Source organism: Brassica rapa, chromosome A03, assembly GCF_000309985.2.
Source record: "Brassica rapa cultivar Chiifu-401-42 chromosome A03, CAAS_Brap_v3.01, whole genome shotgun sequence".
Taxonomy (NCBI): domain Eukaryota; kingdom Viridiplantae; phylum Streptophyta; class Magnoliopsida; order Brassicales; family Brassicaceae; genus Brassica; species Brassica rapa.
The window spans coordinates 17,868,597-17,881,927 of NC_024797.2; the positions used below are offsets into that span (position 1 = coordinate 17,868,597).

At 38.3% G+C, this 13,331-nt stretch overlaps 5 protein-coding genes and 1 non-coding gene across 6 annotated transcripts; 3 read left to right on the forward strand and 3 right to left on the reverse strand.

The window, feature by feature from the left end:
• The first annotated feature begins 1,374 nt into the window (after window positions 1–1,374).
• LOC103859546 lies at window positions 1,375–2,840 on the forward strand. Its single transcript, XM_009137094.3, has 3 exons — window positions 1,375–1,705; window positions 2,225–2,318; window positions 2,519–2,840. The coding sequence occupies exons 1-3, from the start codon at window positions 1,429–1,431 to the stop codon at window positions 2,589–2,591; spliced, it is 444 nt and encodes a 147-aa protein (XP_009135342.1). The 5' UTR covers window positions 1,375–1,428; the 3' UTR covers window positions 2,592–2,840.
• Window positions 2,841–3,092: 252 nt separating this feature from the next.
• LOC108871298 (EPIDERMAL PATTERNING FACTOR-like protein 3) lies at window positions 3,093–4,305 on the forward strand. Its single transcript, XM_018657607.2, has 2 exons — window positions 3,093–3,621; window positions 3,895–4,305. Exons 1-2 carry the CDS (start codon window positions 3,504–3,506, stop codon window positions 4,143–4,145), a joined length of 369 nt encoding a protein of 122 aa, XP_018513123.1. The 5' UTR covers window positions 3,093–3,503; the 3' UTR covers window positions 4,146–4,305.
• Window positions 4,306–4,753: 448 nt separating this feature from the next.
• Window positions 4,754–5,342, reverse strand: LOC103859547. Its single transcript, XM_009137095.2, has one exon. The coding sequence runs from the start codon at window positions 5,222–5,224 to the stop codon at window positions 4,943–4,945; it is 282 nt and encodes a 93-aa protein (XP_009135343.1). The 5' UTR covers window positions 5,225–5,342; the 3' UTR covers window positions 4,754–4,942.
• An 809-nt stretch (window positions 5,343–6,151) lies between these two features.
• Window positions 6,152–8,987, reverse strand: LOC103859548 (eukaryotic initiation factor 4A-1). Its single transcript, XM_009137096.3, has 5 exons — window positions 8,746–8,987; window positions 7,979–8,048; window positions 7,804–7,907; window positions 6,533–7,723; window positions 6,152–6,263 (listed from the first exon to the last, which is right to left on the reverse strand). Exons 2-4 carry the CDS (start codon window positions 8,044–8,046, stop codon window positions 6,657–6,659), a joined length of 1,239 nt encoding a protein of 412 aa, XP_009135344.1. The 5' UTR covers window positions 8,047–8,048; window positions 8,746–8,987; the 3' UTR covers window positions 6,152–6,263; window positions 6,533–6,656.
• LOC117133204 lies at window positions 8,150–8,276 on the reverse strand. Its single transcript, XR_004457039.1, has one exon. It is a non-coding gene; the product is annotated as a small nucleolar RNA snoR98 (small nucleolar RNA).
• Window positions 8,988–9,252: 265 nt separating the features above from the next.
• LOC103859549 (dihydrolipoyllysine-residue acetyltransferase component 2 of pyruvate dehydrogenase complex, mitochondrial) lies at window positions 9,253–13,237 on the forward strand. Its single transcript, XM_009137097.3, has 19 exons — window positions 9,253–9,486; window positions 9,708–9,804; window positions 9,970–10,025; window positions 10,110–10,186; window positions 10,289–10,329; window positions 10,461–10,516; window positions 10,603–10,677; window positions 10,752–10,844; window positions 11,011–11,250; window positions 11,341–11,413; window positions 11,526–11,626; window positions 11,712–11,797; window positions 11,871–11,946; window positions 12,035–12,102; window positions 12,192–12,258; window positions 12,355–12,450; window positions 12,530–12,632; window positions 12,726–12,821; window positions 12,908–13,237. The coding sequence occupies exons 1-19, from the start codon at window positions 9,274–9,276 to the stop codon at window positions 12,976–12,978; spliced, it is 1,785 nt and encodes a 594-aa protein (XP_009135345.2). The 5' UTR covers window positions 9,253–9,273; the 3' UTR covers window positions 12,979–13,237.
• The last annotated feature ends 94 nt before the right edge of the window (window positions 13,238–13,331 follow it).

A 13,331-nucleotide genomic window follows, 5' to 3' on the forward strand; every position in this document is an offset into this window, starting at 1 on the left:
AATTTTATAAAATTATATGATTTATGAATTAATTTATTTAAAATTTTGTATGTATATTGTTATGTAACTCTCTTCTAGGTCCAAACATTTTTTCTAGTTCGAATAAAAACCGATCCGAATATACATGTTCGGTTCAGATCCAAGTCTACGGCAAAGTATCTATTGGGTATATTTCAGATCCGCAGTGTCAGTTTAGGTTTGGATTCTACAGAGATCTGAACCGGTACCCTGAGTATCTAAAATGTTTTGTGTATATTAAATATATTTTTCTGTTTCAAAATATGTCTTCGGTGTCACGATTATTCTTTTGTGTTTCAGGTTCGGTTTTCGGTTAAGTTTCAGATTTCAAATAAAATGTTAGATTTTTATAAACAAATTTCGTATATACGCATAAAATTTTGAATATAATTAAAAAACTTTAAAGTATTGTCATGTTTCTATACATTATGTTTTACATAAAAGTTTTACATTATGTGTATAAAAAAATTGGTTCATATAATATGTTAATAAATGTTGTAAATCAGCTTTTATGTGGGTCGGATAAATGATCATCATAACTGACAGTAAAAATTATATCTAAACACTATTTTTCTGGTATTTGAAAATAAATGCTACTATAATTTTTTTATGTTAATAATCACAAAATCTGGTCACATAATCTTTTAGTTTGGCACAAATAATAAATATATTATGTGGAGTTGATTAATTAATGTGATATAAAATATAGCATCCTAATAAAATGGTCCAACAACTTTTCATAAGTAGATTTTTAAAGGCTGATTCCCTTTTAATAGTATAGATATCACTAAAGAATAATAATTTAAAACTTTAATCAACGAAATTATGATATACTCATTACATTGGTCGCAAAAGAGAAACTGGGTCCCACGTGGGCATTTAGAGACATTGATGTATGGCTGGACAATAATAGGACCCACACAAAAGCCCAATTTTTAGTGGGATCCACTTAGCCGCCTCTTCGCCTTTGTAAAAGTTGGACGGTGGTGTGATCTAATCTAGGCGGCTCCGGCATAGCGACAACGTGGAAGTTCCACCGTCCGATTACTTCTCGTTAACCACTGTGATGGTCAGATATATAGCCGTCATTTTTTTTAACGTCAAACATCGACAGTTTTTTCTAATGTCATTTTCTTGAGTTACGAGCCAAGTTTAAAATGAGGCCCAAAATAGGCCCATATTAGAGAAAAAAACCCGCATCCACAAAGACCTTATAATATCTTGATAAATTACAATATGTTTATTTATAAATTGGGCCTTACGGCCCAAAGCCCATGTAGATTTCCTCTTCCAAGAGAGAGAGAGAGAGAGAGTCCCAAAGCCCATGTAGATTTCCTCTTCCAAGAGAGAGAGAGAGAGAGAGTGAGCTCAGGGAAGCAATCGCCAGTCTCGGAGAAGGGGGAGAAGACAATGGCTGCCAAAACCCTAATCAGGTCGGGAGCTTCGCTAATGAATCGGTTTCTATCAAAGCCTACGACGACTCTTGTGCAGAAAAATCTCAGATCGTTTCAGCAGATAGCTCCTCAGCGACAAGAACTCCCGCCGTGTTTTTTGTTCCCGTCGTTGACGAATCTACAGAACTCGCTTAATCCGCGCGTTAACGACACTGTTACGCTTCAGGAGCTCACGGAACGTGGGTTTCTTCACCCATCTGGTCTTCCTTCACTCGAGTTCTTCTTACCAGAAGGTTTACTTCTCTGCTCTCTTACCTCCATTTGAGTGTTCATATCGTTAGCTCAGACTGGTAATTAGCAATAACTCCTAAGGTATATGATGATTTGAGTATTAGTCTGGTGCTGATCAGTGTTCTGTTTTCTAAAGATTTGATCTTTGAGTGCTTACACAGTTGAAAAAAAAAAAGATTAAAGACAGAACCTTTATTTGGTTTTTTTTTTTTTTTACGGTTTGGTGTTCTGTTTTTTTTCTTTTTTGAAACGGGTTGTAAAGTGCTTGTAGGAGGGTGATGAATCTGGCTATGTTGTGCAGAGTTGCATATAGTGCTTATAATCTTGAGAATTTCAGTCTGCTGTTTATTGAGCTTTAGTGTGTTGCAACGTTGCACATCTTGCTGCTCTGTGGTACTATGCTATGTTGTGGGAGAGTTGCATATAGTGCATGTTCAGTATGTTGTTTATTGAGCTTTAGTGACTTTACATTTTGTTACTCTACGGTGCCTGCTTAATATCTTTGTACTTTGGTGATGTAGTCGATCCATCAAGTGAGCCGTTGCTTTTATTTCCCAAGAGGACGTTCCAGCCTAGTACGATCAGGCGCAAACGTAACCACGGATTCTTTGCTCGGTATGTCTCTTTGTATTAAACCTCCTTGTTTCAGTCCAAGAATAGAGTCAAATCTTTGCTCTTTCTCGTTCGTATTAGAGGAATTTGTTGATTTAGCACTAATGGAAAGTAAGAAGAGGATTGTTTGTTCGTTTGTACATGGTGCTTGAGCGACCAAACTGTTTAGTCTATTGACTAGTGAATGTCTTGAATATAAACAGAAAAGCAACCAAAGGTGGACGGAGAGTCATAGCTCGGAGAATAGCAAAAGGGCGTCACAGAGTCACTGCCTAGAGTCCCTCTTTAATCTTTCCCATGAATCTCCAGCTATCAGATAGGCCGGCTACGTCTCTTTCCTTACAGGCTAGAAAATCTGAAACTTGGATCTCATAAATACCTTGGATGTATCAATATCCATGTTTTGACGTGTTGTTTTGGATCTTGGAGTCGAGGTGGAGTTAAAGATCTCAGCATCTTTTATTTTCTAACAATCTCACCTCCTTTTGAATGGTTACTTTACATCAAGGAATAAGTTTTTCTACATGATGCTTAATTACGTACATATATGAGTTCATTATTTGTGTATAGGTATAGTAGCCTTATCCAACAAAGTCACACGGCTATAACCTATGAAGAACTAACAACATTTATGAAATATAAACAGTTGTATGGTATATTTGAACCAAAAAAAAACAGTTGTATGGTATATGACACATAATACAGCAGTAACACTTGCTATCATATTTATAAAATTAAACTTGATTAGTGTGGAAATTTGATCTATAACTGATGTGAAACTATGATGCAAACGAGGCCATAGAGCTGAGGAATGGCTCTGCAGTCTATGCAAAACAAAAGAAAGAAAATAGGAAAGTCTCTCTCTCACTCTTATTTTTATCTGTTTTCTTCTGATTTCTGACTCAAACATTTACTTCATGTAGAGGAAAGAGATTCAATTAATGAGTTGTAGAATCCCAAAGATTAAAAAAACCTTGAGAGAAAAGAAAAGGCAAGAGCTGATAGATTGGTAAAGAAAATAACTTCACTTGTCCCATAAGCAACACCCTTGCCTATGTTGTAGGCACTACTAGGCCTAAACCCCTCTAAAACCCACAAAGCTTCTTTAAATCTCCGTATCCTTCTTCTTCCTCTTTACCTCTTCAGGCCTTTATAAAGCCATCATCACCATCATAAGTCATCTTCATCATGAGAATGGGAGAAATAAGAAAGTGGTATGTGGCTATAATGGCGATGGTACAAATAGTGAGCTGGGTGTGTGCAACAAGCAGGCATATTGCTTCTACTCAAGTTTCTTTTCATCCAGGTTTGAGTGTTTCTTTAATTTTATCTTTCTGAGTATACTAATCAACCCCATTACTATGTATATATATGCATATAATGATAAGCAGACATGTGGATATTTAAATGGTGGGAACAATACCCTATTTAGTTTCTATTTGTAAAACAAGATTAGATTGAATCTTTTAACTGATTTTAGTTTTGAAGCAAATTAATGACTTGTAGTAGAGACTATTTGAGAGTCTAAACTGTTAGGTCCGTTAAACCACTAAACCGGACAAGAATTTTGGGTTTGCAGGGATAATAAGCCCACAGGCGGCAGAAAACAACTCTAGGAGGCCTATATTGACGCCCAATGAGAACACAGAGGTAAAAGAGATGGAGAAAGGGAGGAAAATAGGATCAAAGCCACCAACTTGTGAGAAGAAATGCTATGGATGTGAGCCATGTGAAGCAATCCAAGTCCCTACCATTTCTTCACCTCCTCACATATCTACTCAATATACTAATTACCAACCTGAGGGCTGGAGATGCCATTGTGCTCCTTAATTTAGACTTGCTTAACAACTTGACATATATTATATATTCACATGTCTATCTTGTAAATTATATTTATTATCATCAGCATTGTGGACCTTTGGTAACTATGTCTAGCTATTCATATTTAAAGAGTGAAAGTTATATAAAATGAGAAACATTAATCAACTTATGGTATGAAGTATAAACTGACACTTATGTCTGCAACGTGAACCAAGCTGGTCACAAGATATGGGTTTTGACAGGAGATAAGATGAAGAAAACAATTAACATAGAGTACGTTGTCAATGTTGCTTATAATAATACTAAGGGTTTTTATAGTTGATACTAAGTAGACTAAGTGACTTCATAAATACAGATCAGATGATCAAACTAGAGAACGTTTACATGCAGCCTTTGCTTTGATCATTGATGGGGAAGAAACTTACATATTGCTTTGGAGGATGATATTAAGTATCAGTTCCTTGCACTGGCAGTTGTAAGATTGATTCACCACAAGTCCTAATAATATCTTCTAATTGTTGATTGGAATCACTTATGTTTTTGTTTATCTTGGTTTTCTAGGTAACGAGGCTAGCAAATAAAGTGACTGTAGAATGTTCAATGTGCAAGTATGTGTATACTAAAAGAAAAATTCACTAGAGATTCTTATATATAGTTTTTGCAAGAAAATTCATTCATAATCTGTCTCATTCAAAGACTATATATCATTATATGATCAACTACAAGAGATATTTAACACACTCAGCAAGAAGAGATTCATTGATTTTGAGTTTTACATATAAAGTGTAGGAGAGGATAATATTATTTCAAGAAATACCGATAACATCTTTGAACCATTTGAAGCTCTTTCTAATGGATCCCTTCATCTTCTGTTCAACGGAGTAAACCTTATAGCCAGCGACTCTTCTCTTCCTCCGCGTCTCTGGATCGCTGAAACTCCAGCTTCTTGACCCCGCGTTTGAAGCGCTTTTGCTTTTCTTTATCTTCATCTGGTAATCGTTTGTCTGATCTGCGGCTGAATCGTCGAAACTGTAGCCTTTCACCACAACTGCGTCTCGGCCGTTTCCAGACGCGGCTGTTGGCTCCATTTCTCTATGGTGTTGTGGTGGTGGCTCCGTGATTTTGAGTCTTGGTCACAAATCACAATGAGTCGTCTCTGCTTTTTAACTGTATTGTACTTTTAAAAGTTATAAAAGGAAATTAACGAAATGATTGTTTCTTTTTTCAAATTATTAAAGGTGTCTTTTTGGGAAATTAATATACAATTTTCATGCGGAGTTGGTCAAGGACCCACTTGTAAGTTGTAACTAAACAATTATGTCACAAATTTGGTTTAAATCATTGGACTTTTCAAGTTTTTTTTTTCTTACCATTGACGTAGTTGGTTTGTGTGGATGTGATGCTTTCCCAACTATTTTTTTTTCTAGTCGTGACGTGTTTTGTCCGAACCGGTAATTTCTCAGTGGAAATAAACGAAGAAATAGCTTGTTATTTTTCTTATTTAATTCGATACAGTTTCATTTTCGTGAAGAAGCTTGGCAGAACTTTCAGACCAATAATTTCATTAGAAATGATAAAAGCAAGCAAAGCAACCTTTGTCGGTGGTAGGCTTGAATATATCACACTAATAATGAACATTCAGCCACAAAAAAAGTTGAATATTCATTTTTCAAAGAAATAAATAGTACACTAAAAATATTTTCAGCATGGCTAAAACATTGTTATAAACTAGAAAGTTGAATAAAGATCTTGAAACTAAAAGATGCAGGAAGAAACCGAAGTAGAGGTTGTTAATCCACGCATAATTAGGCAAAAAAAAAAAAGAAGTTCCTGATCATAAAAAGTTGGCCCACGTCTGGCCTTGGGCCATAAAATATGTTAAAATTTAAAGCTCATCATGGTATCAAGCTAATACACTCACTATTTTTTTATGTTAATGAATTTTGAAACAAATGTGGAATTTTTTTTTTTGGGCAAACAAATGTGGAATTTTGACTACGTTTTAAAGCTTCGAGTGTTAAAAAGGATATTAATAAAGTAAAAAACTTGCATGAAAAGATTTGACTGATACAAAAACAAAAGACAAACAACAAACCAGAAATAAATACTCCATAATGATCTTAAATACTCCCTCTGTTTTTTAAAGATGAATGTTCTAGGATTTTCACACTTATTAAGAAACCATATTAAAACTTAGTTATTAATGCATAGTTTTTTGTAACTTTATATTTCCTATATTTTTAAACCAATAGGATTAAAAGAAATGTAATTAATATTTTTGAAACACACAATTTTTCATTATTAATTGACAAAATATGCTTTGAAAACATGAAAAATACATCTTTTAGAAACAAAATATTTTCCTAGAACATCCATCTTTAAAAAACAGAGGGAGTATAGAATAAAAATGGTCGGAAGAGAGACAAAATCAAATCAAAAGAGTAGTTGTTGTTGTGCGCCCTTTCAAAACAAACAAAAAACCTTTCTTCTCCGGTGACGTCGGCAAACTTCTTCTCCCTCTCACAGCAGATCAGCAACGTTAGAAGGCAGCTCCTCAACAACAACATTATAAAACTTCTGAATATCAAACAACATCCTCTCATCATCCTTGGTCACAAAGTTGATCGCCACTCCTTTCCTCCCAAACCTCCCACTCCTTCCAATACGGTGGAGATAATTCTCCGGCTGAGTCGGCAAATCGTAGTTGATCACCAAAGACACCTGCTGCACATCGATACCACGCGCTAACAGATCGGTGGTGATCAGCACGCGAGAAGAGCCGGACCTGAACTCCCTCATTATAATATCCCTCGTGTTCTGGTCCATGTCTCCATGAGTCGCCGAGACCGTGTGGTCACGCCCCCTCATTTTATCGGTGAGCCAGTCAACCTTACGCCTAGTGTTCACGAAGATGACGCTCTGAGTGATGGCCAGAGTCTCGTAGAGATCGCAGAGAGTCTCGAGCTTCCAGTCCTCCTTCTCCACGTTAACGTAGAACTGCTTGATACCTTCTAAAGTAAGCTCGTCGCGCTTCACCAGGATCCTCACCGGCTTGCTCATGAACTTTCTTGTAATCTCGAGAGCCTCTGGTGGCATTGTTGCTGAGAACACTCCGACCTGGATCTTAGGCGGGAGGAGCTGGAAGATGTCGTAGATCTGGTCCTTGAACCCGCGGGAGAGCATCTCGTCGGCCTCGTCCAGGACGAACATCTTGATGCTGTCTGCACGGAGGGACTGACGCTTCAGCATGTCGAACACGCGGCCTGGGGTTCCCACGACGACGTGGACGCCGGCTTGGAGGATGCGCTGGTCCTCCCGGACGCTAGTCCCGCCGACGCAGGCGTGGACCTTGACGCCGAGGTAGTCGCCGAGGGCTCTCATGACCTTTTCGATCTGCTGGGCGAGCTCTCTGGTCGGGGCGAGGACGAGGGCCTGGCACTGGACGAGGGTGAAGTCTAGCTGCTGGAGGACGCCGGAGCAGAATGTTGCGGTTTTGCCGGTTCCGGATTGGGCCTGTTGGATCACGTCGAGGCCTTGGCAGAAGGGGACGATTCCTCTTTGCTGGATTGCAGAAGGCTTCTCGAAACCTGTGGAGTAAAAAAGCACACATGAGGCCAGAGAGAGAGAACAAAAGAAGAAAGGCTTATGGGGGTTATTGTAGACGTACCGTAAGCGTAGATACCCCTGAGGAGATTCTCTTGAAGACCCATGGCGTCAAAGCTGTCGTGAACCTCATCGTAAGAGGTGAAGAACTCGTCCTGTCCCTCAAGACTGTAACAATACAAAACAGTAAGCAACTAGAGTCAGAATGAAAAGAGAAGAAGTAGAGTTAGAAAACTCACACTTCGTTTAGCTTCTGGTCGAACTGACGAGCATCAAACTGTGTGCCTTCTGGTGCGGATCCTGCCATGACTAGGTACATGGAACAAAAACAATAATTAGCGATGACATAAACCAACTAGCAAAGTAAAGAGACGACAACTAATTGATTTCAGACAAAAGCAAAAGAGGAGGAATGTGACAGAATAGCCAAACTCGAATGTCCATAAAGAGAGGAAACCAAGCATTAATATCTGTCTTCGATATGATGTTCGGAGAGAATGTTTTAAAAGGCATGTGGTTTAATCCAATATTATAGACAAACCCACTCAACCAATTCCTCCAGATTACAGACAATTAACTCAAACAAACAAACAAAGTTATAAAAAGAGACTAAACGTTAAAACAACATACAAACAAAACAAAAAAAAAGATCAGAGCTGGAAGACAATCATCGTATTGAGAATGTTACAAACACATCGATTAAATTAAACGAACCTACAGATTTATAAAGCTAAGATAGATCCTAACATAAATATTCGTCATCATCAACTCATAATCTAATAGACAGAGAAGATAAGACTCCAAGAGCTCGATCTAAGACCATCGGGATGTATCAGCAGATAAGTTAATCAGATTCATATGAATAGAAGAAAGTTATAAACTTTCGAACGATACCTATCGAGAATCAGAAACCCAGTAAAAAGCAAAGACCTAATCAATAATCGGGAAGAAACGTGGCATAGAGAATCACTGGGAAGGTAGTAAAGTAGATGAATCAGAAGCAAACCTTGAGTAGCTGAAGAAGAGAAAGTAGAGTGCTTTGTTTGTTAACTTAGGGAGGCTGTTTCTCCCAAACTCGGATCTAGACCGCGAACGAAGATTGAGGCTTTGTAAAAGAGAGAGAGAGATTGAACAATTTGGTAAAGAGGCTGAGAGAAACCACGTTATTGTCTTTATATACTCCTCCTCTCTCTTTCTTTTTCCTTTTTTTTTTATTACATGAGTCGTCGTCGTGCTAGGGTTTTCTCAATAAGAATCCATCTCATTTTCTTTTCGCGATTTCCGGTTTTACCCTTACTTACTTTCAGTTTACTGTTTCGGTTTGGACAGGATTTTACCAACACTAGTTCGTGTCTTAATAAGTTTTAACAACCTGGTTGGTGTGTCCAACGCTAGTTCGTGTCGTAATAAGTGTGTCAGGTTATGGAATCTCAAGACCCAGCAGTAGGCCCATTAGTAGAGTTGACTTTTTTAGAATAGTTTGACTTAATCCCTGCCGTTGGATTGATTCCCCTCACTATAACTAACGGACCTGATGATTCGCTGTCTTTTGGCAAGCCGCAAAAGCTCAGAGAGAATAATAATAACAACAGAGCAGCAGCAGAAGAAGAAGAAGAAGTCGAATTTGGAATTGGAAACTCAAATTAATACAAAATCTCGATTTTCTGAAAACCCGATCGAAGAATCTCGGATCGGCTCAGAAAATCAAATGGCTTACGCATCTCGTATCATCATTCATTCCAACAAGGTACCTTCCCCTTTCTCCGATTCTCATTTTCTCTGACGACGACTACCGTTTTTGATCGCTTCTTCTTTCATTACTGCTTTTTCTACTTCCAAGTGTTGATCTTTATTGCATAAGCCACTTAAAAGTCTCTACCTTTAGAGCAGAGTAATTGTTTGCTTGTTTAAATATTATGTATCTCTGTTAACACCACTTTGAATGGTTGTGTTGTTATTATTTGACAGCTGAAGCATGTCTCCACTTTACTGCGGCGTGAGCATTCCGTGGCAGCCCGCGGCTTCTCCAACAGCAGTACACACTCCTCTCTCACTGCAAGAGAAGGTAATAATTAACTCTCTCCTTAGAAGCTCATTTGAGGAAGAATGGTAGGTATCCAGTTGTCTTCAGTCATTTCCTTCACTACATGATCATATATAATTGAAAAATTAATATGTTTTTTTGAGTATATGCTTGTTGCTTCAGTATTTTCTGTTTTTGCCTCTTCAGATATGCTCAAGACTCGTCCCCCGGTAGAGAGAATTTCGAAATGTTGTGCCACCACTGTAAGACCCTTGCTCTTCTTTTTCCTTTCTCGTCTATGTCATTACATCATGTCTAAGAGTATAATCACTAAATGTGTTATATAGGTACCAATGCCTAGTGGTATTTCAACAATGAGCTCAAAACCAATGACAGGGCCATCGTTTTTTAGAGAATATATAAGGTAGTTTACTCCTCTAAAATCCGTTTGCCAAAGTGCATATACTTCTTACTGCATGCCTGGGATAGATAACAGTAACCTTCTTTTCTTTTGTTTGAGTATCAGCTCCCAGATGCGATCAGTAAGAGGGTTTTCATCTGGTTCAGGTAGTTAGTTCTTTGTCCCGAGTTTAGTTTTTATTGGTTTTTGTGTCTTTTGCGACCATCATGTTTCTGTTACTGTGAATATGCATTCCTACATGGTCCCGTTTTACCTGGAACTTGTAAATGTGTTTCAGATCTTCCTCCTCATCAAGAGATCGGAATGCCTTCTCTTTCGCCAACAATGACTGAGGCATGTACCTCCCTTAACTTCCTTACTACAATTCACGTTGTTGATTATTTTTACCTTTATACTAAAGCTATCTGTCCAAACTTCAGGGTAACATTGCCAGGTGGCTGAAGAAAGAAGGTGATAAAGTCGCTCCTGGTGAAGTTCTTTGTGAAGTTGAAACTGTAATGTTAAATTGAATCTTTTTGTTTTCTACTATCATGTTAGAAATGTAACACTAATATCAAGCTATGTATAGGACAAAGCAACCGTTGAAATGGAATGCATGGAAGAGGGTTATCTCGCTAAGATACTAAAAGAGGAGGGGACAAAAGCAATTCAAGTTGGGGAGGTATGAAGATCTGTTTATTATCATGGACTCTCATGAATTTATGATTTTGAGCTCTACGCCCCCTTTACGTAACTGGGAGTTGAAGATTATTGAATTATGCATCAGAAAATATCTTCATTGTCATTTGTAGAATTATGTATAAATCGTTGTGTCTTTGTCCGAGTAGGTGATTGCTATCACAGTGGAAGAGGAAGAAGATATTCAAAAGTTCAAAGATTACACCCCCTCATCTGGTGGTAGTCCCGCTGCTCCTGAAGCAAAACCAGCTACTTCCCCACCAAAGGAAGAGAAGGTCGAGAAGCCAGCCAGTGCTCCTGAAGCCGAGACTTCTAAGCCAAGCCCTGCTCCTTCAGAAGATCGTATCTTTGCTAGTCCTCTTGCGAAAAAATTGGCTGAAGATAACAATGTTAGTTTCGAAAAAAAAAATTATATTAAAGCTCTTGTGGTTAATCTTTGTGTTCTTAATTATCTCCAACTTTCCCCTTGAAAACATTAGGTTCCTTTGTCAAGCATCAAAGCCACAGGTCCTGAAGGACGGATAGTGAAGGCTGATGTGGAAGAGTTCTTAGGTAACATAACTCCTTTACTCTTCCCTCTCTTTACATTGTCCTCCTGGTCATTCTTGTCTATATTAACAGTACTTACACAATCCCTGTTTCCTAATACATCTTTATGGTACAGCTTCACGCGGTAAAGAAACTACTGCCAAGCCTTCCAAGCCCACCGATTCGAAGGTTCCAGCTTTGGACTATGTTGATATCCCTCACACTCAGATACGAAAGGCAATACCTATACAATGACAACCTTATATCTCTAATTTCCCTAGTTCAAGGATTCTGAAATATGTTTATTGTATGGTATTGACAGGTCACAGCCTCGCGTTTGGCATTCTCAAAGCGAACTATTCCTCACTACTACTTGACCGTGGATACATGTGTTGACAAAATGATGGGGTAAGTATTATGTTTCAGATGATGCATCTTGGTTCGGTCAATAGATGCTAGACATAGCTATTTTTATATGCAGTCTGAGGAGTCAATTGAATTCATTTCAAGAGGCTAACGGCGGGAAACGTATATCTGTAAATGATCTTGTTATTAAGGTACATTGTACTTCTATTTCTTAAAGCAAAACCAAGCCAAATCACCGTCAGTGTCCTCCATTGTGAAATCATTAATTCGAAATTGCAGGCTGCTGCATTGGCTCTACGGAAAGTTCCTCAGTGCAATAGTTCATGGACTGACGAATACATCCGCCAGTAAGTGGATTTTGCTGCTTCACATGTTCATGACAACTTTGCAAATCATCTAATTATTTTGTTAATTTTTTTCCTTTGTTTATGTACAGATTTAGCAATGTGAACATCAATGTCGCAGTACAAACAGAAAACGGGCTTTACGTTCCTGTTGTCAAGGTGCGAGAGCACTCTCAATACAGTTATCAAACCTTCCATTGCAGAGAATTTTGATTTTTTTTTTAACTTCACTTCATCAATTGTACTTAATTCCAGAACGCGGACAAGAAAGGACTGTCCACAATTGGAGAAGAGGTTCGGTTCTTGGCTCAGAAGGCTAAAGAAAACAGCTTGAAGCCTGAAGATTATGAGGTTTGATTAGGATTATGCCACTGCTTTACTAATAATGCTTCTTCGAAAGCGAATCAGCTCAAAATGTTTCTTTTGACAGGGAGGAACATTCACAGTTTCCAACCTGGGGGGACCTTTTGGCATCAAACAGTTCTGTGCCGTCATCAATCCACCTCAAGCTGCTATTCTAGCTATTGGCTCCGGTAACTACTTACACACACATATTCTTTCCATTCATCCATTGAAGTTTCTTCCCAGGTAACTGATTGTATTGTTGTGTCTGAATCTCAAAACAGCTGAGAAGAGAGTTGTTGCTGGTGGTGGCCCTGACCAATTCAACGTCGCTTCTTACATGTCTGTAACACTTAGCTGTGACCACCGCGTAATAGATGGTACACATCCACCTTCATTCCTATGCCATTATCATCATCATCACATGGAAAAGATCTCTAATAGTAAGTCTGCCGTCCTTGTGCAGGTGCCATTGGAGCTGAATGGTTGAAGGCATTCAAGGGCTACATCGAGACCCCAGAGTCTATGTTGCTCTAAACTCTCCACACACACACACGTCAAAGCTAAAGCTCATAAGAGTATGACATTAAATTTCTCTGGTTTCGACTGTTTCTACCACATTTGTTCCCTTTAGCCCCTTGTGCATGCCTTCCAAAGTTGCTTGCTATTGCCATTCTCTACGTTGAGTTGACAGATTCTTTTCCCAAAATAAAATCAGGAATCTAACAAGTTTATTACTGTTAAATGGATTGTTGGTTTCATCATGGGATGGCATCACAATAAAACCGATTTATTATTTTTTAATCATAACTAGTGATGAGTGTTTCTTCCTACATCAGAAGCATCTTGTGATAAGTCTTAGTAGTGGTGGTATAGTTAACTATATGAGA

Coding starts and splice junctions, on each gene's coding strand:
- LOC103859546 (XM_009137094.3), top strand. CDS start 1,429: ATGGCTGCCAAAACCCTAATCAGGTCGGGAGCTTCGCTAATGAATCGG. Junction 1,706..2,224: donor CGAGTTCTTCTTACCAGAAG/GTTTACTTCTCT, acceptor TTGGTGATGTAG/TCGATCCATCAAGTGAGCCG. Junction 2,319..2,518: donor AACCACGGATTCTTTGCTCG/GTATGTCTCTTT, acceptor GAATATAAACAG/AAAAGCAACCAAAGGTGGAC.
- LOC108871298 (XM_018657607.2), top strand. CDS start 3,504: ATGAGAATGGGAGAAATAAGAAAGTGGTATGTGGCTATAATGGCGATG. Junction 3,622..3,894: donor TCAAGTTTCTTTTCATCCAG/GTTTGAGTGTTT, acceptor TTGGGTTTGCAG/GGATAATAAGCCCACAGGCG.
- LOC103859547 (XM_009137095.2), bottom strand. CDS start 5,224: ATGGAGCCAACAGCCGCGTCTGGAAACGGCCGAGACGCAGTTGTGGTG.
- LOC103859548 (XM_009137096.3), bottom strand. CDS start 8,046: ATGGCAGGATCCGCACCAGAAGGCACACAGTTTGATGCTCGTCAGTTC. Junction 7,908..7,978: donor GACCAGAAGCTAAACGAAGT/GTGAGTTTTCTA, acceptor GTATTGTTACAG/TCTTGAGGGACAGGACGAGT. Junction 7,724..7,803: donor CAGGGGTATCTACGCTTACG/GTACGTCTACAA, acceptor TTTACTCCACAG/GTTTCGAGAAGCCTTCTGCA.
- LOC103859549 (XM_009137097.3), top strand. CDS start 9,274: ATGATTCGCTGTCTTTTGGCAAGCCGCAAAAGCTCAGAGAGAATAATA. Junction 11,251..11,340: donor AATTGGCTGAAGATAACAAT/GTTAGTTTCGAA, acceptor TGAAAACATTAG/GTTCCTTTGTCAAGCATCAA. Junction 12,451..12,529: donor TGAAGCCTGAAGATTATGAG/GTTTGATTAGGA, acceptor TTCTTTTGACAG/GGAGGAACATTCACAGTTTC.